General features: G+C 54.5%; 9 protein-coding genes across 9 annotated transcripts in view; 5 read left to right on the forward strand and 4 right to left on the reverse strand.

Annotated features, from left to right (window-relative positions):
* Window positions 1-1639: 1639 nt before the first annotated feature.
* Window positions 1640-3597, forward strand: QBC33DRAFT_513700 (kinase-like domain-containing protein; the record flags this gene model as incomplete). Its single annotated transcript, XM_060425999.1, has 5 exons — window positions 1640-1685; window positions 2010-2052; window positions 2082-2375; window positions 2467-3239; window positions 3284-3597. 5 exons carry the CDS (start codon window positions 1640-1642, stop codon window positions 3595-3597), a joined length of 1470 nt encoding a protein of 489 aa, XP_060284973.1.
* Window positions 3598-4805: 1208 nt separating this feature from the next.
* QBC33DRAFT_448911 (putative ATP-dependent rna helicase) lies at window positions 4806-6996 on the reverse strand (the record flags this gene model as incomplete). The annotated part of the gene is made up of 5 exons (XM_060424495.1): window positions 4806-5257; window positions 5314-5805; window positions 5861-6301; window positions 6364-6557; window positions 6608-6996. 5 exons carry the CDS (start codon window positions 6994-6996, stop codon window positions 4806-4808), a joined length of 1968 nt encoding a protein of 655 aa, XP_060284974.1.
* A 1644-nt stretch (window positions 6997-8640) lies between these two features.
* QBC33DRAFT_533607 (Rix1 complex component) lies at window positions 8641-9995 on the reverse strand. Its single transcript, XM_060427475.1, has 3 exons — window positions 9889-9995; window positions 9749-9821; window positions 8641-9693 (listed from the first exon to the last, which is right to left on the reverse strand). The coding sequence occupies exons 1-3, from the start codon at window positions 9934-9936 to the stop codon at window positions 8798-8800; spliced, it is 1017 nt and encodes a 338-aa protein (XP_060284975.1). The 5' UTR covers window positions 9937-9995; the 3' UTR covers window positions 8641-8797.
* Window positions 9996-10168: 173 nt separating this feature from the next.
* QBC33DRAFT_533608 (uncharacterized protein) lies at window positions 10169-11882 on the forward strand. Its single transcript, XM_060427476.1, has 2 exons — window positions 10169-11302; window positions 11364-11882. Exons 1-2 carry the CDS (start codon window positions 10374-10376, stop codon window positions 11563-11565), a joined length of 1131 nt encoding a protein of 376 aa, XP_060284976.1. The 5' UTR covers window positions 10169-10373; the 3' UTR covers window positions 11566-11882.
* Window positions 11883-14321: 2439 nt separating this feature from the next.
* QBC33DRAFT_359447 (glycoside hydrolase superfamily) lies at window positions 14322-16637 on the forward strand. The gene is made up of 4 exons (XM_060423902.1): window positions 14322-15043; window positions 15104-15839; window positions 16027-16499; window positions 16606-16637. Exons 1-3 carry the CDS (start codon window positions 14512-14514, stop codon window positions 16292-16294), a joined length of 1536 nt encoding a protein of 511 aa, XP_060284977.1. The 5' UTR covers window positions 14322-14511; the 3' UTR covers window positions 16295-16499; window positions 16606-16637.
* A 180-nt stretch (window positions 16638-16817) lies between these two features.
* On the reverse strand, window positions 16818-17549 carry QBC33DRAFT_533618 (uncharacterized protein). The gene has a single exon (XM_060427477.1). It carries the CDS (start codon window positions 17525-17527, stop codon window positions 16874-16876), a length of 654 nt encoding a protein of 217 aa, XP_060284978.1. The 5' UTR covers window positions 17528-17549; the 3' UTR covers window positions 16818-16873.
* A 554-nt stretch (window positions 17550-18103) lies between these two features.
* On the forward strand, window positions 18104-20263 carry QBC33DRAFT_359502 (LEC14B protein). Its single transcript, XM_060423904.1, has 4 exons — window positions 18104-18302; window positions 18364-18668; window positions 18717-19845; window positions 19921-20263. The coding sequence occupies exons 1-4, from the start codon at window positions 18296-18298 to the stop codon at window positions 20073-20075; spliced, it is 1596 nt and encodes a 531-aa protein (XP_060284979.1). The 5' UTR covers window positions 18104-18295; the 3' UTR covers window positions 20076-20263.
* On the reverse strand, window positions 19965-20711 carry QBC33DRAFT_533622 (uncharacterized protein). Its single transcript, XM_060427478.1, has 3 exons — window positions 20458-20711; window positions 20290-20400; window positions 19965-20223 (listed from the first exon to the last, which is right to left on the reverse strand). Exons 1-3 carry the CDS (start codon window positions 20543-20545, stop codon window positions 20117-20119), a joined length of 306 nt encoding a protein of 101 aa, XP_060284980.1. The 5' UTR covers window positions 20546-20711; the 3' UTR covers window positions 19965-20116.
* Window positions 20712-21785: 1074 nt separating this feature from the next.
* QBC33DRAFT_513706 (putative rrm domain-containing protein) overlaps window positions 21786-23077 on the forward strand; it is a gene marked incomplete at both ends in the record, with an annotated part of 1530 nt that continues 238 nt past the window's right edge. The window contains 2 exons of the mRNA XM_060426000.1: window positions 21786-22216; window positions 22279-22925. Coding sequence (XP_060284981.1) covers window positions 21786-22216; window positions 22279-22925 — 1078 coding nt within the window. The remainder of the gene's footprint in view (window positions 22217-22278; window positions 22926-23077) is intronic.

Here is a 23077-nt window from a genome sequence, read left to right on the forward strand (position 1 = left end):
GTCCTGGGGGTTCTGGTTTCGCTTATTGGAACTAGAGAGAGGCGAAGAAGGATCTTGGAAGGATGAAGTATGGCGTCTTTCCTGGAGAAGAGCCCGAGCAACAGAAGACATGAGATGCCGAATTTTCTCCATCAAGGCCAAAGTCGTAGAGGGAACGGGAGGTTAAGAGTGGTGGCAAAGCAGACTGGAACAACCCAAGGGAGCGGGACAGGGCACATATATAAGGGAGAAAGTAGATATGTCATGGAGAAGGTACAATTTTTTTCTTTTTACCTAGGCACTTCTACCAGAGAGCCAGGCGAGTGAAGGGCCTCAAAGTCAAGGTTCAGGTTGAAAGTGGTGGGTTTCCAGGCCGACATCTTGTCGTGATACCTCGAGGTAGCTCAGGACTGCTCACAGGCGAAAGATCCACTTGACCCGATTGAATAATTCGTCGCCCCTATTTGTCGTCAAGCATTTCCATGACCCAGAAGTGAATCATAAAGTAAGGTTTTATTCCATGCTTTGTGTTGAACGCGTTGTCCTTGTCCATTCTCTCATTCTGCAGCTTCGGGTTTGCCTCCTTTGTATTGTTCTATGACTTGGCATCTGTAAAATTAAAGAGAGGTTGCTTATAGGCTCAAAGAATCAGGTCCTAGAAAGGGGTAAAAGGGGGTGGCCGGTGCCACTTTTTCTATCTGTTAGACACAGTATCACGCATCACCACTTTTCAAAGTAGGGAGGGAGAACACAACAGTTTTGCCATTTTTGCCATTTTTGCCTATGAATTAGCTGCTTCTGACTGACTGGTCCTTCTTCTTTTCAGTTATGTATGGTTTTGATTATTTCAGCGTAGAGTCATCAGAAGCGTCTCTCCCTTCAAACTCTTTACGACCTAAATCTTCCAGTCATGGCGGTCTCTGATATGAGTCTAGCTAAGCCTAGTGGACTACCATGGCGCCTGTGACGGCCTCCCTAAACCCAAATGGCCCTCTACACAGTCAACCTAGGAGGCCAGACGCGCAACCAGCCCCCTTCAGAGGGGTTATAGGCCTGTGGTTCGTGTCTCCAGCTACGGTTTAATGCTGGAAGGGACCCCCGCTTTGGTTGACTTGAGATTATCGAACGAATCCAGGATCAGCAATCAATAAGGATGATGACATCCTGTCTATGTGGTTGTAGCGGGATCGATGAAGGCGCGGGAAAGGATCGGCATGGTGTTTAGAGCATCCTGCAGTCTACTAATCGAGGAGTCCAGTGTATGGGCAGTTGAGCGTCGGATATCGGGTCAAATGCGCCTCCTGCCATCTTTTTCAGGATGGCTATCTCCGGATCTGTGGCTGGGGGACTCCAAGCACAGGTCAACGAAATATGGCAAACAGCCCGTGACCTACGGCCACGGAGGGGAAGGGAGAATTACTTGTGTCTGAGGAAGTCAACGAAAATTGGGACAATGGTAACGGGCTAGGAGGCTCTTTTCGAACACTTGCTAGAGCACGTCTCGTTCCCTTGGTGGTTGGAGTTTGGGGGGTAGGGGAAGGGGGATCAGGGGAGACTGGTTAATTGAACTTGGCTTAATTATTAGAAGGAAGTCCTTGAAACGAGAAGGAGCGTGTCCACAGACGCACAGAACAAAGGGTGCTCCTCCGCAGGTATAACAATGGCAATGGCAATGGCAACAAGAGACCGCCTTAGACTTTGGAAAAGTGAGAATTCCCATTGCCACCAAGGAAATTTCGTTACGCCCGGGTTTCACGATACCGTCAAGTTCCCATCCATGATCCTGAGCTAGATATATGGCATGCCAAATGTGCAAGGTAGAAGGATTGTGTTGTTGTGATTCAGACTAGCTAGCGAGAGTTAAGTCACATAACGGACCAGAACGTCTGGAACCCTCTTCTTTTTTTCATGTGGGATGGTTTTCTCTGATGCTCAATCTCGAGCACAACGAACGAGGTCGTCAATTGTCAATTTCCATTCCGCAGCCCTACGTACGGTACGGGCCTTTCCTTAGTAATATGACGTGTCAGCGCTCGGGCCCAGGAACCAGGGGCTAGATGCTTCCACCAAGGTGTATGTATGAATTAGCGTGCCGCGTCCAGCTTCGAAGCGACCACGGATCAGATGCTTGATCAAGTCGTCGAACTGCGCGTCCACAGAGACCGCGACGCCTTCATCGAGTCGATTGCCGAGGCTGACGTCTGCCGCCTGGCCTCGTCATTCCATGACAACGAGCCGTGTGCGGTATTCAAGCCGGTAGCTAGGGGTAGCTACAATGTCTGCTTTTTCGTCCACTTTAGCCATAGTGGTGATTCCTGGGTCATCCGCGTCCCCATAACGCCATGTTTGGCCCGTGGTGTGGGAGAGAAGCTACGGCGAGAAGTGGTTACGATGCAGTGCGTAGTTCCTTTTTCGTCCCGTTCTCTTCGCTACCACGCGTCGCCTAGCCCACCTTGGCTGGCATGACAACTCTTGCGACCTGCGCAGGTATGTCTCTGAGAGGACGAGCATCCCGATCCCTCGAGTCATAGCCTACAGCTTCGATAGCGGCTCGCATGTCCTCCCACCCTTTATAATCCTCGAATACATAGAAGGGCGATTGCTCTCAGGCATCAGGCTGCCTGCGCTGTCGGATGACAAGCGGACGATTCTCTACGAGCAGCTAGCCGACATCTACGCACAACTCCGAAGGCTCGAATTTTCGGCCATTGGCCAGCTCTGCCACGATGGCAGTGATAGCAGTACCATTCATGTTACCGGCCTGCCCCCCACAATCGACCTGAACATCCAAGAGCTGGAGGAACTGTGGCCGTCAAGTGTTCAGCGCGAGTATAAGGCTCCCCTTACGTCTTCTGGCCAATACGTCTCGATGCTGCTGAGCATTACACAGAACGCCTTCGAGAAGAGCCCGTCGAGCGTCTGGCAGGAAGGACGGCCGAACGTCTCTCTTCTATATGGACCACTTCGCCGCCTTCATCAAGGACTGCTGGCTGCTCCGGAGCGGGATGACGGGCCATTTGTGCTGACCCACGGCGACCTGAATCCGCACAATCTGCTGGTCGATGAGAAGGGCATGACCATCGTCGCGCTCTTGGACTGGGAATGGAGCCGTGTGGTGCCGCTCCAGTTGTTCAATCCTCCTATTTGGCTCACGGGTCTACGCCCCGATCTCGTGTCATATTCTTACGCTTATGAGCTATACACCAAGGAACTGGACCGATTTCGGAGCGTCTTGGGAGCCAGGGATATGGAGATGTTTGGTGGCCAGCTTCTATCTAAAGACTGGGCGAAAGTACACGAAAAGGGGGCATCCTGGCAGCCGCTGCCCTGGAGAACTGGACAGCTATCTACTTCTTCTCGCACCGGTTCATACACTCGTGTATATGCCCCGACGATCAAATCAACACTTTCATGGCCAGTGATCCGTCCCGGCAGCAATTTGTGGAGAGAAAAGTTCGCGATTGGAAGGCATACCAGAACGAGTGCAGGTGTTGCGGGCTGCATGTCGATTCCGACGAAGAGAGTGACGAGGAAGGGGTCAACGCAAACAACGAAAACAACAACAATAGCGAGAAAACCATCAAGAAAAAGGGTTTGGCTGCAACTAGATGGACCTAATCACATCTACCTTGCGCCGTCCGTTTCAGACATTATATTGGGGACGGATCCTGCTGTACGCCGTCAGCATAGCGGGTCTTATTGCCTTAAAATGTCTTCTGCGGGGCGTAGTCGGACGATGAGGATGGAAGGACTGTCTACCCTCCAGAACAGCCGGCCTTCTGGGCCTCCTCGAGCTGCCCCTGCAGACGCTTGATGGCCATCGCCTGTATTTCGATGGCGTCCCGCTTCGAGTCGGCGGCGTCGTGCTTTGGTTAGTCCCCTTGACGCTCCTCCCTCCTCCCCCCCGGCTCTTCTAATAGTGATTTGTCCCACACGATGTCACCGGCGGCCTTCAGACCAGTTCCCGGTTCCTCTCCAGCCCCTGCGTGCCTGACTGGTGCAAGACGTGACGTTACCGCCGAGACCCACCGACGAACGGAGTTGAAGGTTGTTTTGGTCGTTCTAAGGAGGCGGTTTGATCACTACCCTCCTCTCCCTCCCCTCCCCCGTCCACCCACAAACCATTCTTCCTGTCCCACCCAGGAGACAATAGGTAACCTAATTGTCCTTCTTAAGCACGGAAAGACGTTAGATAGACCAGAAGAAGACCAGAGGAAGAGCTGCGAAGACTTCAGAGATACCTAGGAGACGCGAGTGTATCCAGAAAGATGTCAATATGCGCAGCGGTTCTTGAATACCCCTCTCGAACGTCTGCAATCAATCTTGGCTAACCCGAGCTCTTTCCGCCCCTGATATGGCCGCACATTTCGCTCGTGAAGTTACGCCTTGTGATGCCGTGACAAGGAGCCCCCCTATCGAGAAAGAGATCCCAGCGAGGGCTTTATGGACAGTTGCTTCTTCAAGCAGGGAGAACCTCCTGGTTACCTACCTAGGGGGGGTGTTTGCTATGAGCGTTTTCTGTAGTGATCTGCACCGTCACGAGGTCTAGGTCAACTGTAGGGACGACGAGATCGGAGACGTGAATATCATGGATCTCGAGAGATCGTTTGTATTCTGAATCTTCAGCTGAGACACCTATGGAAGTATCTGACTATTTGCCTACGTGAAGATATTTGACAATTGACAAGCGAGTCCGAGAACTCACTGGCCAGACTACCAAATCAACCACCACAAGATTGGCATCGTCGTACAGTCCAGGTCTTGAAGATTCCAAACAACAATCGGTGACCAAGCGGTCACACGATGAAAAAAGCGAGCACTCCAAACTACCAGGCGCCGTCGGTCGAGGGCTGAGGCTCGGTGGACTTGCCCCAGGCGTTGTCGGTCGAGGGCTGAGCACCCCAAGCACCCCCGTCCTCCTTGGTACCGTTGCCGTTCATGTGTCCATTGGCGTTCCCGTTGACGCTGCCGTTAACGTTCCCGTTGACACTGCCGTTGGCATCGCCGTTCTCGTCGCCTGTAGCACCACCCCAGGCAGCGACTCCTTGGTCGCCCCACTCGCCACCGGCACCGTCACCTTCCCCGTCATCAAAGTCAGAGTCAGCCTCGAACTTGAGGTCCTCGAGGGAAACACCCTCCGGGACGTAGGCCTTCAGAAAGTCCGGGATCTCCTGCTTCGTCTCCATCAGGGTGCGAGTGAGAACAGAGGCAATGGGCTCATCGCTGTCACAGTAGAACGAGGTTGCAACACCACGATGGCCGATGCGGCCAGTTCGGCCTGAAAATAGAAGGTCAGCAACGGTTGGGCAAAACAAGCAGGGTATCTGCGCTTACCAATGCGATGAGTATACTCCTCAATGCCCCCATGATCAATCGAGGGGAGATCATAGTTGACGACATGCCTGACGTTGCGCACATCAATACCGCGAGCGCTCACGCCCGTGGCGATCAAAATGGGGGAATTTCCGCTGCGGAAAGCACGCATGGCGGCCTCTCGCTCTTTCTGCGTGCGGTCGGAATGCATCGAGGTGCACGGCAGGTCCTTGTTGAAGAGGAAATCATCCAACTCGTCGGCAGTCCTCTTGTGGTTGACGAAAATGATCACCCGGCAAGGATCCAAGGAAAGAATCAGGTCGTAGAGAGCCTGGCGCTTCATGGGAGGCTCGACATAGATGACCTCTTGTTTGATATTCTCATGAGAGCTGCCAGCACGACCGACGCGGAGGCGGACATGATTCTCGGCAAGATGGGTGCGAGCCAGGTCTCGGGCGCTCTTGGGGAACGTCGCAGAGAAGAGCATGTACTTGATGTTGCCCTCCTCTTGTTCTGCAACACAGTTAGCTGGCTGGAGCTTTATTGGGATAAGAGACAGGTAACCTACCGCCACCAGTGAGAATCTTGTTGAATTCTTCTTCCCAATCGGAATGGAGCATCTCATCAGCCTCGTCAATGACCATGTATCGAAGACGGCGAAGTGTCAGCACATGAGGACGCTCAATGAAGTCGATGAGGCGGCCCGGGGTAGCGACCAAGACATCGCACCCCTTGGCAAGTTGGGCGGCCTGGTCCTGGACAGGGCCGCCGCCATAAACCACACAAGGTCGGAGCATGGTTCGGTAGCAGAACTTGCGAGCTTCATTGAAGATTTGCACAGCAAGCTCGCGACTCGGACAGACAATGACCACAAGTGGCTCAGCACGGACAGGCCGGCTGAGGTCGACATTCAATCCATCCGGGCAGGGGCGATAAGCGGCAAGCTTCTTGGTCTTCCCCATGAGTTTGTTGAGGATGGGGATCATGTATGCGGCGGTCTTGCCGGAGCCTGGCGATGGTATGTTTAGTACTCTGAAGAAAGGAGGCGTGGGACATTCGAGAGATGCTCACCAGTCTGGGCGACTGCAATCACGTCGTGCCCTTTGCCAATGGCAGGGATGCAGTATTTTTGGATTGGAGTGGGAACTTCGTAGCCACACATCTGGACATTGCGCAGCATGACAGGATGTAGGCCCGCGCCTTCAAAGCTCATGATGGGGGCGACACACACAGGCCCCTCCTGGCTGACCTCAATTTCGGCAATCCTAAACATGTCAGAAACGGGGGTGAGAAAGCAGGATTTTGCTTGACGTACTTTCCGAAGTTGATACCATGGGCAACGCGGTCTTTGAGCTCTCCAAAGAGGATAATCTCAAGCTCCGGGTGCTCAGGACCGACCTCGCCAATCTCACCATCGTACTCGTAGACTCTGGCATTCCCGTCCCAGTTGTCCGGGCGATTCGTGTCGTAGTTGTAGGGTTGAGCATCGACCCAGCCGGTGCCGTCCTTGGCATCAGTAGCAGTTCCACCATCACCATTAGTACCAGCAAGGGCAGCTTTCTCGTCGGCAGTTCCGTAGCCGCCCTGGGTTGCAGGAAGCGCAGTCTTCATATCAGAGGTGTCAAAAACATTGGCAGCCTTGCCATCAATGGGATCAGGCCCGCCAGGAGCCACGTCTGGGGTACCCCAGCCGTTGGCAGACATTGCTGAGGTGGGTTGACAATGATATCTGTAAACCACGAGATGTGAGAGGCGGTAATGGGAGAGCTCGAACTAAGGAAAGAGAAAGGAAGACAGGAGCCCAGATACTGGAGGGGTAAACCGGACCACGCCAGAAGCATAATACTTTGCACGACTCGGGTGGGTGACTTACTCGGATATTGTAGACTGAGGTGGGAACTGACAAGTATCAGCACTCAAGTCAAGAGGGGTCCAACAAATTCAAGGAAAGAGAGGGGGAAAATCCCAGTTGATGCCCTCCTGCAAGGATGTGGTAGTGGTGGTAAGGTGGGATGGATGATGGGCTGGGTAGGGAAGAGGATGTAAGGAGATGGGCAGTAGGAGGGGTAGATATCAAACCTTGCTCTCAGATGATGTGGCTCCAAGCAGCTTTCAGAAACGCTGGATGTGAATATTTTGGTTCCTTGGGTGTGAGGGCGGAGAGGGAGGGCTGGAGACGCGACCGCGTGTTGGGGGTGGGGGGGGGTTGGGGGGTTGTGGCGATGCTTGGGATGGGTTTATGAGGTAGGTGTGGCTCCAAGACGCGTAAGAAGACGAGTAGGGAATGCGGATACAGGACGGTGAAAACGGTGGTGATGTGGGAATGGAGTACCGCCGCTGGTAGGGGGTTGATGATGATGTTGCTTACCTTCAGGGGTCGTTGGCAGGTCCTTTGCTTTGCTTTGCGTAGACTTCAAGATATCTACTCGAGGTTGATTCTTAAAATGGGATGCAGAAATTCGAAGGGCCTTCGACAAAATGGATGTTGAGAGGGGAAAAACCAGGAAGGAGCGAGCCAGATGGAGAGGGTTTTATACCTAGGTACCTAGGTACCCAGGTAGAGGGGATCCGCATACACAGGACCCGCGTAAAGAGAGGAGGGCCTATCACAAGGAGCAGCTGGGGACTACTTCTCGACCATGTTCACGTCTCAGAGGACAGGTAGTCGCCCAGACGATTGCTTTGTTTACAAACAGCAGGATGGTGGGCGAGGTGCATTGTTGCCCAGCCAGTGACAGCCATACACTTGTCGCCCAACTTGACTGATCACCGGAGAATGTCACTGGAGGAGGGGCACAGTTAGATAGGCCTGCCTTGCTTTACTCTGACAGAGACCAAATATGGAGCTGTTAGAGTGGTGGTTTTGAATGCTTCTTTGGTTGCTGTGTGTAAGCCATGAACATGGAGGCAGGATTAAAAGGCCATAAACAACACTAGGAGCGAAGCCAGAGCTGTATTTTCCCCTTGGCTCAGCAAACAAAGCAAAGGCGGGTGGATTCAGAACCTTTCAATGCAGAGACACATCTTAATTATGTCTGCTGCTTAGTTGCAGCAGCGGAAATGACATGGCATAAAAGACACGGCGGCTCTGGCATCCGAAGAAGTGTCATTACGTCAGGGGTAAACAGAAACGGGTTTTGCTTTGGTACACAGTAGACATGCAAGACAGGAACGGCATCATGGGCATAGGCTTCCAGAACTGGAATTCCTCCGAGGGGACTCAGCAGGAGCCAGTAGTGGATAAGTAAAGAGCGATTTACACGCTGCGAAGGAGTCGAAGTCGAGGACCAATTTCATGTAGCATATAAGACGGTCACTTACACAGATCACGAGAGAGATCAGTTCATATCCAGTAAGATGGGATAGGTATTAACCTATCTCGGTTCTCTTCTAAGAATAGTATATAGGTAGACAAGATGACCGGGTATTGAAAGGCATCTGATAGGATGCTCCTAACTACCTGGGTAGATAGGTAACTAGGTATTTTAGGTAATCAAGATGGACCTCAGAGCTCGGATTGTCTATTGCTGTCCCCCAATCCGTTCTTCAAGACTTGGTCCAACGAAGCAGCAGCCCGGCCGACGGCGCCACCTTCTTTCTTTGCCTCCTCCATGCCTTTGGCTATGGCATCACTCCATCTACTGTGGAATATTATCTGTCTCGACTCGCGATCAGGATACATTTCGCCTTCTTCGTCTCGGGCGGGGCCGAATAGATTCAAATAAGAAAAGGGGTTCGGCCTCCTAGGTAGACGGTAGATGTTGTCCCAGTAGGCTTGGGGCTTGTAAGGCGTGGGATCTTCAGGCTTGAAGCCGATACGAAGGAATTTGACGAGCCCCTGAATCTGCCTTGCTTGTGCTTGTCCTCCTTTGACGGCTCCGAGCGTCGCTTTCGACGCCGATGTCCAGCCTTTGCTGCCGGTGGCCGAACTGATACTCGGATTCCAGCCCAACATGGCGCTGAAACTGTTCAGCGTTTTCATCCAGCCCCCTGGGCAGGATACGGTCTCATCACCGGCCACGTCAAGGAGCCAGTCCATAACGTTGAGGGTGTCGCTCCGAATATCGACCGACAGATGCGTCATGCCGGCTCGGATATACATGAGAGCCTTCTCAACATGGGGTCGCACTTCCGAGGGAGGCAGACCCCGAAAGAGCTCGAGGAGCTGGCTCCGCACATGCGAGGAACCATCAGATACCAATGGTAGGAGTTTAGTTAGGATGGTAGAGGTCCCCACCGGGTTGTATGACGGCTTTGCTGAGACCCGGCTGGTTAGATAAGATAGGGACTCCCGTCTCTGGGTGTCGGATCTGGAGGTTGAGGCGAGTGAGAGGTTATGCTTGAACTGCTCGGCTGGGTGGGGAGCATCCGCGGATAATGATTGCTGGTTCACAACAATTGCTGGTCCCGGTAAGCCACAACATTCTCTGACCTTGGAAGGCCATAGACGGCTCACCTTTTGATTTGAAGCTCGTATCAGTGAAATTTGAAGTCTTGGCCTTGGTTTTCCCAACCTTCAACTTGGGTTTCTGCATTTTGTCAGTACGCGAATCGCAGAGAAAGGGTATCCCCATAGAATGCGGAGGGAAGTGGTACCTGGAAGTCCTTCTGCTTCTCCTTCTTCCTCTTGGTACTGGCTCCCATCTTGATCTCATTGATAGGGCTGGTTAATTGGGCTGTCCAACCCTGGCAGTCGTGTGAAGTTCCATTCTTCAAGCTTCCTCCTTGACGGGCCCGCTAATTACCTACCTAGGCAATAACTGGGCCACACGCCGAGTTGGCGCTGGGCCTAGACTTGGTGCCTGAGGCTGCAAGCATGAATTGGAATCCATCCACATCCATCTTGTCTTGGCATCTTGGCGCCACTGGTAACATCAGACTGATGACGCACCTCTCATGATTGGGCCGGGAGTCTGGAGTGTGTGTTTCGCACAACTGACCTCTCCCCACCCTTTCGACCACCTTCCACAACACCATCCCTCCCTACAGTTTATCCTTTCTTTCTTTCTCTCTACAATTCGTCCCTATTACCAGATACCACTTACTTGAAGAATCTCGTTTCCAGATATCCAGTCGGCAACATGTTGCTGAAGCCGCTGACGCTTGCCGTCGCTGGCCTGGCGGTAGCCACCCAGGCTTTCCTGGTGCCTCCCGAGGTATCCGAATCCGAGGTCAAGGCAGCCAACGCCCTCCCCGTCGAAGCATACGTCGTTCCCGACCACCAACTGCTCAACCTCACATGTCCTGGCTGCCCTCTTGTGTTCAGAGGCAAGCATGGCTTTGCCAAAATCAAGACAGACAGGGTCAGTCACTTGGAGCTGGCGTTCGCCGTCGATCATGAGCTTGATCACGACAGACTGTTCGTCAACAACTTCGAGCTCTATCCATCCTCAGACCCCTTCCGCTCCGCCCTAGGCGCATCGCTTGTTCCAGATGATGTTGGTAGGAGGCACAAGAAGCATCGCAAAACCCACAAGTCATCTTCACCATCTCGGCTAGGCTTCAGCCTTCAGGTCCACCACGTCGCTGAGAACAAGGAGCAAGGGTTGCAACTCATCTCCCTCGATCTCCAGATCATCGAGGTCGGGTCGATGTTTGTGGATGGCATCCCGAACGTCCATGTCAGGCTTGTCAAGGACTCCAATGGAAGATTGGCCATCGGCAGTATCGAGACGACAGAGTCACAGACACTCGGCTCCACGCCGGGAGGTAACCAGGGGGAGTGTACCACCCTGTTGTGCAAGTGGGTGACCATTATGAAGGACAAGCTTTCCCATATGAAATCGGGCAAGAACTGCGCAGGAAAGAAGGCTGGTGCTGCTGAGGGATCACAGCACGGCTATCACGGGCATCACAACCACCACGACAATCAGAACAATCACGACGCTCGCCCTGACGGGACCGAGCAACGGTATCATCGTCACAGTTGGGGGCTATTGTTCAAGAGTATCGCCGCCCATATTCTGCTTCCTGTTGCGGTTGGCATCATTGCCGGAGTCACCGTCAGCCTGTAAGTTTCACCTAACCACCTCCCCCTTTATTCAGGCTGGCATTTCCTAACCAATGATAAGGATTGGAATGGTGGTTGGCACATTCGTCGTGTCTATTTTCCGGACCTTCTTCCGCCGCCCAAGTCGCCGCCGTGCTGGACGGGCTCTCCATAAAGCCACTCGCAGCGAACCTGCCGTCGACGAGGAGAAGTCGGGCCTAATGGTCAACCAGGAAGCTCCGCCGTCGTATGAGGAGGAAGACGTCAACAAATCCCAGGTCTGATGAGATCACGGGGCGCGGTTATGTATACATATGAGGGCAGTACATGCGAGAGCGGGAAAAGATTGCTCGAGTTCCGAATCATTAGATACCAAATTTGAACGCCGGATGTTGTGTGTTGATGCGCGGGCGTTTTTGAGGACTTTGACAGGCATGATGAGAGACGGATTACTGGATGGTTACGTTTCATGTCGTTCCTTATTCTCCTCTCGTGGTCTATCCCAATCACACTCCTTTGAATTGAGGCTACCTAGGTAGTTAGGCATCCAGATGGATGAAAGTGATACACTCGAAATAACCAATATGGATGGTTGATCCTCCATTTCGCTTCTAATAGTTGCCTCCTGGATAGTAGAACTCGACCAATTTAGGCCACTCTCTCTGTTGATCGGATGAGTTAGAGGAGGAACATGAGGTTAACAGGGGCAGATGAGTTCGAGGGCTGCCACAGCGGCTAGGTGCCATTCTGTTTGGCAAGAGGACGAGGAAGACTTGCAAGCTCCCTGTCACATAACCGTGTGCTGGAACAGCCGTCGAGGCTTGGATAATCGACAGCTCAGAAGGGTCACTTTCGCCAAATCTTCCAGTTTGATGCTAGCAAGAGACACTTTCGGAAAGACACCTAATCAACAGCATATGCCCTCTAGAGCGTGTGTAGAGCGGGGCTGCTTCACCACAGCTTATTGCAACGCAGACGATGATCTCGGTTGTTGCGTTGATACGTACGAGGCATCTGGCTGAGGACTCGTCTGTGAGGGTATATCGTGTTGATGATATTACAGCCGGCAAGGTCGGGGAGGAGTGTGGAAAGGGGTTAACTGCGCCGCAGTCCTCAGCCAAAAAAACTTGCTCTCAGTGACCTGCACAGTACATCCATGACCAAAACTGCTTGGATGATGACTTGGCCAACGGATGCGGAATAGGACCGTTGTCGAGCCTTGCAAGGCTACCAGGGTCTGGAAACATATCGTTCGAGACGATGTTTCAGCAAAACAATGCCGAATAACTCCAACTCAACCCGGAAGCTCTTCTCGAGCGCACCTTATATGTAAGGCCTAAACATCCGTGTCTTTTCCTTTCCCAGGCGATCGACACAGCTTGTTAAGGCTCCCCGTCCCCCAAGCTTCCAAGACCACTGGGCTGAAGTTTGAACAGGAGGCGGACCCAGACCCTATAGTGTGCACTACAACACGATCCGTACATAGTACATACCTACTGCGTAGTAGAATCAACAGCTGCCAAGGAGGTTCCTTTTGAAGCGAAAAGGTCAGTTCTCCAGGGGTAAAGCCATCGATGCCATTTTTAGCACAGGAAAGGGCTGAAATACGCACGAAAGTTGCGCGTAGGTAATCTCAAGAACATCCAATGAAGTCCGCCTAGAGGCACCAGTGGGGTCTGAAAAAGCGGGCTCTAATAAGGCACAACACAATTTAATCCTATTTAATCCTACCCTGGTGCGGGTAAAATAGCTTGAAAAGGCTGGAACCATTTCCGGGCTCCTCCCCTTCTTCTCCGTGTCGCCATGAGCTCCAGGTCTCTTGGCTCATATATGAATACCTGGTTGGTAAATTCTGCAGGCAGAGAGACATATATATTCTACAGGAAGTTCTTCAGGACGTTGACGACGGGAGCACACAAGTGTCGAGTGAAGAATGCTGACGATCCGGGACGATCCTCCCCAAAGGTAATGTTCCCTGCGAACTCTGTCTTACTCATCATCTTCAGATTTCGGAACCGATTTGCCGGAACTCTAGCATGATCAGATAGGCTGGACCTTGTCGCTGCACTAGCTTAGATCCTACGGGCCATCCTCCATTCAGGGGTACATATATATACGTTGCATACAAACTGGGGCTTGAGTCATCTTCTTTGCGCGTATTATGAACCCAGTAGGGCAGGTCACCACGTCAGCGCTAGAGCCACTACAGCTAGCTATTGCTCACCTGGCGCAACGTCCAGAAGGATCGTGGGCATGGTTAAATTACGATGGGGTCCGTTGGCGTCTACGCCGCTCAGGCAGGCAGCCCGCCACACGCCCGCATACGCAGTAAGGGGCGTGCAGAGGGATGGGGATGCCTGCATCGGAGCGACAGGGTCGTTGCACTGCGGTCAAGCAGCCGCACAGACAGGCTAGGGTTGTTGGAAGAAGTTTGGGCAACTCGAGTAGAAGTTTGTCGTCCCCCCTCTACGATCCCCGCATTCGAGTCCCATTCACGGTCTATCATCTGGAAGGCCAGAATCACAGAATATGGAAAATTGTTTGCTGATCAACAGATCCAAATCGCACAAGCCTTTTTCACTGCTATTAGCGCTTGTGACCAACAAGATTTAGCTGTCACTAGTTTGATGATTCTGACCAATCCCGCGCATGGTCTCTCTTCCCCATTTGGTGGTTCTCCCCGGTCAATGGTCATCCAACCCCTGCACCTCCACGGTAGGGCCGGCGGATGTCAGGGGAATCCATCCTACGCTAAACCTGTTCCTGAACCACAACCCTTGGCCCCCTCTTCGAACGCACCCACTCCCCTCCCAAAAGTACCTACCAGCAAACATGCATCGTGGGAATAACGGTCTGCCAATTTTGGTTACTCTGAAAGGAAATTGCTCGCACCATGCATCCCCTTCGAGTGGGCCAGCGACTGACGCAGCCTGGGGGCGGCCCCCAACCGCTGGGGGGCCCCCAGAGCCAGAGGCAGTCGATATGAAAGGTAGCATGACCACCCTCTCCTCTTTGCTCTTTCTCTTCTCTCACGCTCCTTTTGACCCTTCGTCCTGTCAAGCCAACAGCGAACGGTGTGCTCCTCGGCCCTTGCAAACGTTTTGTTTGCGTCCTTTCGTTGATCCATAGTATCATCACGTTCATTTTTCGGCTTCGGCCATAACCCCCATCCAGTCACACTCCTTTTCCCGGTATCTTAATACCTCAGGTCATCCTTGACGACCGAAATAATGTACACAAAAACCCTCGTGCTTGCAGCTTTGGCTGCGGCCCCGGCCCTGGCAACCAACACTCCTTCGGTCAATGTTTACTTTGGCCAGTCGGGCACAACCGACTTGGGAACATACTGCGAGTCCAATGCCTTCGAGTATATCACCATTGCCTTCGTCAACAACTCGCCTGAGCATGATCCTTCAGGGCTCAAGTACCCGGGCACAAACTTTGGTGCCCACTGCGCTGCTGAAGTCTACACTTCGAAGGGCGGCGTGAAGTCAAACCTCCTGTCTAACTGCAACTTCATCGCCGATGATATCCCCAAGTGCCAGGCCGCAGGAAAGAAGGTCCTTCTGTCCGTCGGCGGTGAATGGACGGCGAAGAGTAACTACACCGTCTCGTCGGCCTCAAAGGGTGTCGAGTTCGCCAACATGCTGTGGGGTGCTTTCGGCCCCCACAACCCCCTGTGGTCCGGCCCTCGTCCCTTTGACTTCAATGGCAAGCATGTTTCCGTCGATGGTTTCGACTTCGACGTCGAGCACAAGTTTGGTAGGTCTTTCCTATTCCCGCCAGTACCCGTGTCTTTTCCGCTCACTAACATGTCGAAAGCCGATCAAAGTGGGTATATTGCCCTGATCAATAGGTTGCGTGTCCTGTTTGCCACCGTCCCAACCAAGAACTTCGTCATTGCTGGTGCTCCTCAGTGCCCTCTCAGCGATGACTGGTTCCAGATGAAGGATATGATCACCGCTTCCAAGTTCGACCTCCTCTGGATTCAGTTTTACAACAACCCCGACTGTGACGCGACGAATGGCGGGAAGCACTTCAACTATGACCAGTGGGCAGAATTCATCCAGGGTACCGCGAGCAAGGACGCCAAGCTCTTCATTGGTCTCCTTGGCAGCCCTGCAAGTGGTAAAAATGGATATCTCCAGCCCGATGAGGTCACTGCCTTGCTCGAGGAGTACAAGACGCACGCTTCTTTCGGAGGAGCGATGGTCTGGGATGTCAACACCGGTAGCCAGCTGCTCGATAGTGGAAGGACTTACATCGAGAACATTCATGATGTGGTCTGCGGACCCCCGGTCGAACCGCCTACGACCTCCGTCGTCACAACCGCCGAGCCTACCGCCACTGCGGAGCCCACTGAGACTGCCGAGCCCACTGAGACTGCCGAGCCCACCGAGACTGCAGAGCCCACTGGAACTGAGGAGCCCTACCCGACGAACACCGGGACCGAGACCGGTACTGACTCTCCCACTGGCACTGCTTACCCAACTGGCACTGAGACTTCGGAGCCCACGAACACCGGCGGTGAGCCTTACCCCACCGCCAGCGAGACCGAGTCTTACTGCGATGAGGAGCCTGAGCCTACCGGCACTGACTACCCAACCGGCACCGACTCTCCTACTGGCACTGCTTACCCAACTGGCACCGACTCTCCCACCGGCACTGAATACCCCACCGGCACTGAGACTTCGGAGCCCACGAACACCGGCGGTGAGCCGTACCCCACTGCCAGCGAGACCGAGTCTTACTGCGATGAGGAGCCTGAGCCTACCGGCACTGACTACCCCACCGGCACTGACTCTCCCACTGGCACTGCCTACCCCACCGGCACTGACTACCCGACCACCACTGAGCCCGAGACCACCGGCCCGTATCCCACCGAGACCGAGTCTGAGTCCTCAGGCCCGTATCCCACAGAGACGGACACTTCGGGACCGTACCCTACTGGCACTGAGACAGCCTACCCCACTGGCACCGAAGAGGGTTATCCCACCGCTTCCGCGTCTCTGACAACCAGCACCGTCTACGCCACATCTGTGTACACCGTTACGTCGTGTGCCCCCACCGTCACGAACTGCCCGGTTGGCCATGTGACGACCGAGATCATCCCGCTGTACACGACCGTCTGCCCCGTCGAGTCCGAGTACCCCGTCACCCACGACGTCACCTACACCGTGTCGCCTCTGTCCTCAACCCCGGTCTACTCCGTCCCCGAGACCGAGACCGCCCAGCCGACTGAGTCCGTTCAGCCGACCGAGTCTGTCCAGCCGACTGAGACCGCTCAGCCCACTGAGACCGTCCAGCCGACTGAGACTGCCCAGCCGACCGAGACCGCTCAGCCCACTGAGACTGCCCAGCCGACCGAGACTGCCCAGCCCACTGAGACTGCTGAGCCGACCGAGACTGCCCAGCCCACCGAGACAGTCGTTGTCCCGCCGGAGCCCACCGACTTCACCACCGTCGTGGTCCCAACCGAGGTCCCCACCGCCCCCGTCGAGACGGTGACCCCGTCTGCCACGCCCACCGTGCCGCCCGTCGTCGTCGGCGCCGCGGGCCGCAACGCCGCCGTGGCGTTCGGCCTCCCCGCCTTCATGGCTGCCGCGCTCCTGGTTCTGTGAGATGGGTCAGTAGTTGAAATAATGTGGGAGTGAGGATTGAGGCTTGATGGGAAAATATAGAAGGAGTGGTGGTGGGTATGTTCTTTCTTCTTCTTCGTGAATTAGCGTATAAAGCGTCGGTATATACACCTCCCCGGGGTCCGGGTGGTCCAATGACAACTTTTTTTGACTTGCTATTCTTTTTTCTCTCGGCATTGATTGTTGTGTTGGATGCCCTGGTCCCCGGCGTGGCCTCCTCCCGGACGCTAGGGGGAGGTTGCGTTAATATGTTTCTATACTCTTTTTTGAACTCGGTATGGGATGGCTTCTTCGGGGGGCAAGCAAGCTTGGTGAACGACGCCCGGGTTTGCGGAATGGCAAGATTCGTGTCCCCGATTGTGGGGATGCCGATGTCGTGACGATGATGGAGGTAGTCGTCCCTGTCGAGTGATTGTATATTAAGATATTTGTCTTGAAGAATATATTCATGAAGATAGGCAATTTGGATTATGTGTCTATCTCCAAGGTGTGTCTTGCTTGGACGTGTTTCTATCCAGTGTCTATGTGCTTGCCACATGTTATGGTGAAATATCCACCACTCGTACGTGCAAAAGTATAAGTCGGTTCCATTTGTAGTCGTTCGCATTCTCACAGCCTGGACGTTGTACCGAAGAGCCTCCATACCAACTGTACTTAGGCTGTGGGGCATGTCTCACTTAAGTCCGAGGTTAACCCCGCTTGTGGACCCCTGACCTGTACCCCGTCCGAAGCAAGCATCTCCGATTTGCCGGCCATCTGTCGTCACCGTCACGGAGCTCAAGCGTGGCGGGGTGAGTTGATAAGCTTCATATCGCGGAAACCTGAACTGATTTCTACATATATATGAACGGATTCTCATCGCGCCCAAAGAGTCCAAACTCCTTTTACTGATCAGTAGAAGGCTGCCCGCCCATGGGTGTTTCTCCTCATTCCCTACAGCCATTGTTTCGGAAAGCACTAGCTCGGGAACCTCCGCGCTGGACCCCATCATGAGTGCCAGCCATGACCAGGCGGGAAGCTCGGCCGGTGAAGCTAATCAGAGCCCGCACTCACATTCTGAGGAGGACTTGTTTATGTCGGCGGATGACGGGATTGTGAACGAGGAAGACGATGAGGGTGATTTGGATTTCGCGGCCGATGACGACGATGTTGATGAAGAGGAAGATGAAGACGACGAAGAGGAAGACGAGAACGAGGATGAAGATGAGGACGACGAGTTTCACGGTATTCGAAGGAATTCTTGACGCCTCATGAGCCCTGCTAATCACCGTCCTTAGATGCCGAGGGCGGCGCTGTAGAGCTGCAAGTCCTCATTCGCGAAGCGGAGGACCAGAATGAAGGTGGGGACGGGAGAACAAGAGTCGGAATACTAAGAATGGGTGGTAGGTTTGCCCGTTGCATGTCAGCATGGGCTTCGCCATTGATGCTGATTCGAAAACCCAGGCTCGGTCATCCACTTAAATCACGACCAACTCACAGCGTTGCTCGATGGCCATGGCTTGGGTCACTCACTTTTTGATGGCGATGACGACGTAGTGCCTCTGAGGAGACGAAGGGAACCTCTAGATCCCGATCGCTTTCCCAAAGTCCCGAGTATGGAGGGTCGGAAACTCATGCAGTCGGGCATCTTTGGGTCTGTCCACCGCGGAGTTGCAGACAGGAAAAAGCTGGCCCGACGGATCCTAGACCGAGAGTTGGGTTTGGGAGACCGCTTCAGCCGAAAGACGAACCAGGATCTAATGGCCCAGGTAATATCTCTGGTCGCACTTCTCCTGCCGAAAGCTGACTCGTTGCAGCAAATGATCCCATCCACGAACCCCGAGATGGTCATCCACTACGGGGATCCCGTCTGCTGCGGCCAGTTCTCCGACGATGGCAATTTCTTCTACGCCTGCGTCAATGACTTCCGCGTTCGCATGTACGACACATCTAATCCATATAACTGGCGGTACTACAAGACCGTCACCTACCCCTTCGGCCAGTGGAGGTTGACGGATGCGGACCTGAGTCCCGATAACAAGTGGCTCGCGTACACGTCACTGCAGAGCAATGTATGCTTCGCACCTACAGATCCCAACGACAAGGGGGATCCCTACTCCCTCGACATGTCGGACGTCACAACCCGTGGAGGGCACCGCCACGGGCACTTCCCCATCTTCTCCGTCCGCTTCTCGGGGGACGGGCGGAACCTGGTCGTCGGCACGGGCACGGATGCCATCATCGTGTACGACATTGAATCGCGCCGCGTGCTACATCACGTCGTCGGCCACGATAACGACGTCAACGCCGTGTGCTTTGCCGACAAGTCATCGCCGCACATCCTGTACTCGGGCTCCGACGACTGCACCATCAAGGTCTGGGACACGCGGAGCATGGGCGACGGGCGAGAGTCCGGCGCCTTCGTGGGCCACATCGAGGGCCTGACCTACATAGACAGCAAGGGCGACGGGCGGTACATCCTCAGCAACGGCAAGGACCAGTCGATGAAGCTCTGGGACCTGCGCATGGCCATGTCGACGGACCGCGTCGAGGAGCTGGACCCGACAAAGTTCACGCGGCAGCGCATGTACGACTACGACTACCGCTGGGAGGAGTACGAGGAGAGGGAGTGGTTCCAGCACAAGCACGACAACTCCCTGGTGACGTTCCGCGGGCACACGGTGCAGCGGACGCTCATCCGGTGCCACTTCTCGCCGCCCGGGAGCACAAACTCCTCATATGTCTACTCGGGCAGCCAGGACGGCTGCGTCTACGTCTGGAACCTGGACGCCACCCTCGCCGCCAAGATCAACGTCAAGTCGGTGACCAGGGGCAAGGGCATCGGCCACCGTCGGTACCGGCTGCACCATCCCGACCCCGGCGAGGGGGATTGGATGACGCTCGTGCGTGACGTGGGCTGGCATCCCAACGCCCCGCTCCTCGTTGGTGAGTACATAGTAGCGAGCGACACCCCGCGGGATGCGCAAGAGACTGGCTGGTTGACTGACTGACTGTACCTAGCATCCGCCTGGAACGGGCCGACGATGGGTGGCGGGACTGCCACACTACATTCGTTTAACGAGTCTGGCGCCGACGAGGCAGAACCTCGGATGGGGATTTCGGTTAATGAGAAGTTGGTCGAAGATCCTTCGATATTGACGCAGTCTCGATTTTGAGACGCCGAAGACGGGTCGATTTTGGAGGTGCACGTATCGGGTTATAAGGATCTATATCTGTGGTCTCGGAGCATTTTGGAGAGTTGCTGATGGCACACTCCTTTTCCCTTGAGCAATGTACTGGTAGTACTGACAGACGGCGTTTTTCCTTCACGTTCGCATGAGTCAAAGCATATTCCATCCTGATGTTTGATAGGTTGAGATGGTTACGTACCGAGTTTTATTATTTTGCATATTCCCACGCTGAAGCAGGACATGCCATGCTGAGGAAAGGGAAAGGGCCGAGTATGACCTGTACATGCAGTCGAATCGTTGTTACCAGACCCTGCACTATCTTGTTAACACAAGAGGTGTTCAGGCATGGGAAGAGCGGTTCTTATACACGTGACGACCCTCTCGTGCCTAAGGATCCTGTCCGCGCAGGTACCGCATCTTGGCTGTAGTGGAAGGTGGTCGTTGGGCATGTCCATATACTGGGACGCGAGAGTCTACATGGCACGAAGCCAGCTGCAGTGCAATGGTAATGGCAATAGCAACAGCGACTTGGACGGCGACTTTGACAGCAACCGCCACCAAAATATACAGGACCTGGCAAAACTTGGCAAACGAGAGCAGGAGCAAACTCGAACACAGATGGGGTGGTCAGCCCAGAGCTACGGCTGACGGAAAGGCAAACGCGTAAGGGTGGTGGAGGCGCGGATGCACGTGACCTTCCCAATGACATAGGATTTGGAGATTATTGGCGCACGGACCATCAGCCTGAGCTTCTCCTCACAGCAACTCCAGCCTCATCCAGTCAGTGCATCGGAAATTCCGACTACCTACCTGCAAACAGTTGCCACTATTTCTCCTCCTACTTGCCCTCCAAACAACTGCGAGGTCTCGGAACCCCAACGCCCAACGGCACAGTTCACAGTTCCGAGCATCAAATCCCCTCTTCATCTCTGACCCTCCCAGCATTATCGCCCTCGACTGCCTGTTCAAGGCTCTTTCGCGTTTGCCGTTCGGCCTAGTCAACAGGTGCTCGATCAATCGCCCCGAGCTGGTTGCCATCCATTCAGGCTGCGCTCGGCTGTTAATCTCAATCTCGACCCCACAACCCAATACCTTGCGAACTCTAGGACAGTCTAGTAGAGGTTAGGAAGGAGGACTAGCTTGCGCCTGTGGTATCATCCCTGGAATCGGCAACACACTTCGGTCGCGTTGAGCCACTGTTTTCATCTGGGAAGAACTCGGATTGAGAAGAGAGAATCGTTATTCCAGCATCTTGTGTCCAATCAAGGACAAGCCCAACTCACCCTCCCCCTGTACTGTCCAAGAGACATAAGAGCCCGACCTGTCGAGGGACTGCAAGCACAGAGCTTCGTCTTCTGAGAAGGGGCCGTCTTATCTTCTGGGTTATCAGTCTTCAGTCATTGTTTCGGGATTCTGGAGTGTACGTATGAACTGGCCCTCTATCTCTCTCTTCATTTTTTCTTCATTTTCTCTCTCTTTCCTTTACCAGCTGTTCTCGCACGTCATCTACCCTCTCCCATTCACAGTATCGAGCATTAGAAGGAATCCTGGCCTTGTCAGCTGCTGATCATGGATTTGGAAGACTACAGACACGCTCCTGTAATTCTGATCCATAGCCAGGCTTTCAATACACCCTCACTTGAATTCCCAGGTCCTTACTTTGAAGAGTCGAGGCTGTGAAGCAATCAGCTCAAGATGGCCGAGGAGGAATTCGAGATCGACATCTATGGCGATGCCAATAACGAACAGGCAGAGGCCAAGCGCGACGACGCCAGCTCACATACCTACAATGCCGAGGGCTCGCACGATTCCAACGGTGCTGGACAAGGTGATTATGATGGAAGGGATAGCGGATATGACAACGAGCGGGAGCGGAGCAATGAGCGGGAGCGGAGCAACGACCAACCGGCCACTTCGCAACAACCTCCCCAACAAGGGGTGAAACGGAAAGAGGGTTCCGATGAACGACCAGTGGACCCCGGCGCAACCACTGCGCTCCTAATCTCCGACCTCAGCTGGTGGAACACTGACGATGAGCTTCGCGGCTGGACGAGACAAGCCAACTGCGAAGATGAGCTCAAGGACATCACCTTCAGCGAGCACAAGGTTAACGGAAAGAGCAAAGGGTAAGAGCATCGCGTGGCTCAAACCAGACCAAGCCCCATTGCTGACTTGCCCACTTAAACAGACAAGCATATCTCGAGTTCACATCACAACAAGCCGCAACAGCAACCAAGCACAAAATTGACGCCCTGGGCAACGAGAGCACCCAGCCCGGCCAGAAGAAGCACTCGGTCATCTACTCGAGCCCGACCAACAACCCCTTCCGGACACTCCCCAAGGACGCGCCCGCCCGCGCCGCCAAGGACGGACAGAGCCGCACCCCCTCCGGCCCCGGCTACGACCGCGGCTCCAGTAACATGGGTGGCGGTGGCGGCGGCGGCGGCGGCGTCGGCGGCTATGGTGGTGGTGGCGGTGGGTACCGCGGTCGCGGTGGCGGAGGCGGCGGCTACGGTGGGCCGAGAGGCGGCATGAACGCGGGCGGCGGCTTCAACCGCAACTTCTCCAACCCCGGCATGAACGCGTTCAATAACAACAACATGGGCGGCTTCAACAACCCGATGGGCGGGGGCAACTTCGGCGGAGGCGGTGGCGGCGGCGGCTTCAACAGGGGCGGCATGATGGGCGGCGGTATGCGCGGCGGGCCCGGGGGCATGCGGGGAGGGAGAGGTGGCATGGGCGGCATGATGGGCGGGATGCCGATGGGGGGCATGCCGATGGGTGGCATGCCTGGTGCCATGGGGGGTATGGGGATGATGGGCGGCGGAATGCCAGGTATGTGCCTCATCTGAATGAATGATACAGGGGGTCCCGGGGGGGGGGGGGGGGGGGGGGGGGGGGGGGGGCGGGTGGTGGGGGGGGGGGGGGGGGGGGGGGGTTGTGGCGATGCTTGGGATGGGTTTATGAGGTAGGTGTGGCTCCAAGAC

This window comes from Phialemonium atrogriseum (assembly GCF_030411735.1).
Source record: "Phialemonium atrogriseum strain 8032-3 unplaced genomic scaffold QBC33scaffold_8, whole genome shotgun sequence".
Classification (NCBI taxonomy): Eukaryota; Fungi; Ascomycota; class Sordariomycetes; order Cephalothecales; family Cephalothecaceae; genus Phialemonium; species Phialemonium atrogriseum.

Excerpts from the sequence above, each read along its gene's own strand:
- QBC33DRAFT_533622 (XM_060427478.1), bottom strand. The coding sequence starts at position 20,545 with ATGGACATGCCCAACGACCACCTTCCACTACAGCCAAGATGCGGTACC. Across the intron at positions 20,401-20,457 it reads GCACGAGAGGGTCGTCACGT|GGTCTGGTAACAACGATTCG; the intron begins GTATAAGAACCG and ends AAGATAGTGCAG. Across the intron at positions 20,224-20,289 it reads ATGCAAAATAATAAAACTCG|GAAAAACGCCGTCTGTCAGT; the intron begins GTACGTAACCAT and ends GCGAACGTGAAG.
- QBC33DRAFT_359447 (XM_060423902.1), top strand. The coding sequence starts at position 14,512 with ATGTACACAAAAACCCTCGTGCTTGCAGCTTTGGCTGCGGCCCCGGCC. Across the intron at positions 15,044-15,103 it reads CGACGTCGAGCACAAGTTTG|CCGATCAAAGTGGGTATATT; the intron begins GTAGGTCTTTCC and ends ACATGTCGAAAG. Across the intron at positions 15,840-16,026 it reads CCCACCGCCAGCGAGACCGA|TCTTACTGCGATGAGGAGCC; the intron begins GTCTTACTGCGA and ends AGCGAGACCGAG.
- QBC33DRAFT_533618 (XM_060427477.1), bottom strand. The coding sequence starts at position 17,527 with ATGCGAACGACTACAAATGGAACCGACTTATACTTTTGCACGTACGAG.
- QBC33DRAFT_359502 (XM_060423904.1), top strand. Across the intron at positions 18,669-18,716 it reads ACCAGGATCTAATGGCCCAG|CAAATGATCCCATCCACGAA; the intron begins GTAATATCTCTG and ends GACTCGTTGCAG. Across the intron at positions 19,846-19,920 it reads CAACGCCCCGCTCCTCGTTG|CATCCGCCTGGAACGGGCCG; the intron begins GTGAGTACATAG and ends GACTGTACCTAG.
- QBC33DRAFT_533607 (XM_060427475.1), bottom strand. The coding sequence starts at position 9,936 with ATGGGAGCCAGTACCAAGAGGAAGAAGGAGAAGCAGAAGGACTTCCAG. Across the intron at positions 9,822-9,888 it reads AGAAGCAGAAGGACTTCCAG|AAACCCAAGTTGAAGGTTGG; the intron begins GTACCACTTCCC and ends GACAAAATGCAG. Across the intron at positions 9,694-9,748 it reads TACGAGCTTCAAATCAAAAG|CAATTGTTGTGAACCAGCAA; the intron begins GTGAGCCGTCTA and ends TACCGGGACCAG.
- QBC33DRAFT_533608 (XM_060427476.1), top strand. The coding sequence starts at position 10,374 with ATGTTGCTGAAGCCGCTGACGCTTGCCGTCGCTGGCCTGGCGGTAGCC. Across the intron at positions 11,303-11,363 it reads GCCGGAGTCACCGTCAGCCT|GATTGGAATGGTGGTTGGCA; the intron begins GTAAGTTTCACC and ends ACCAATGATAAG.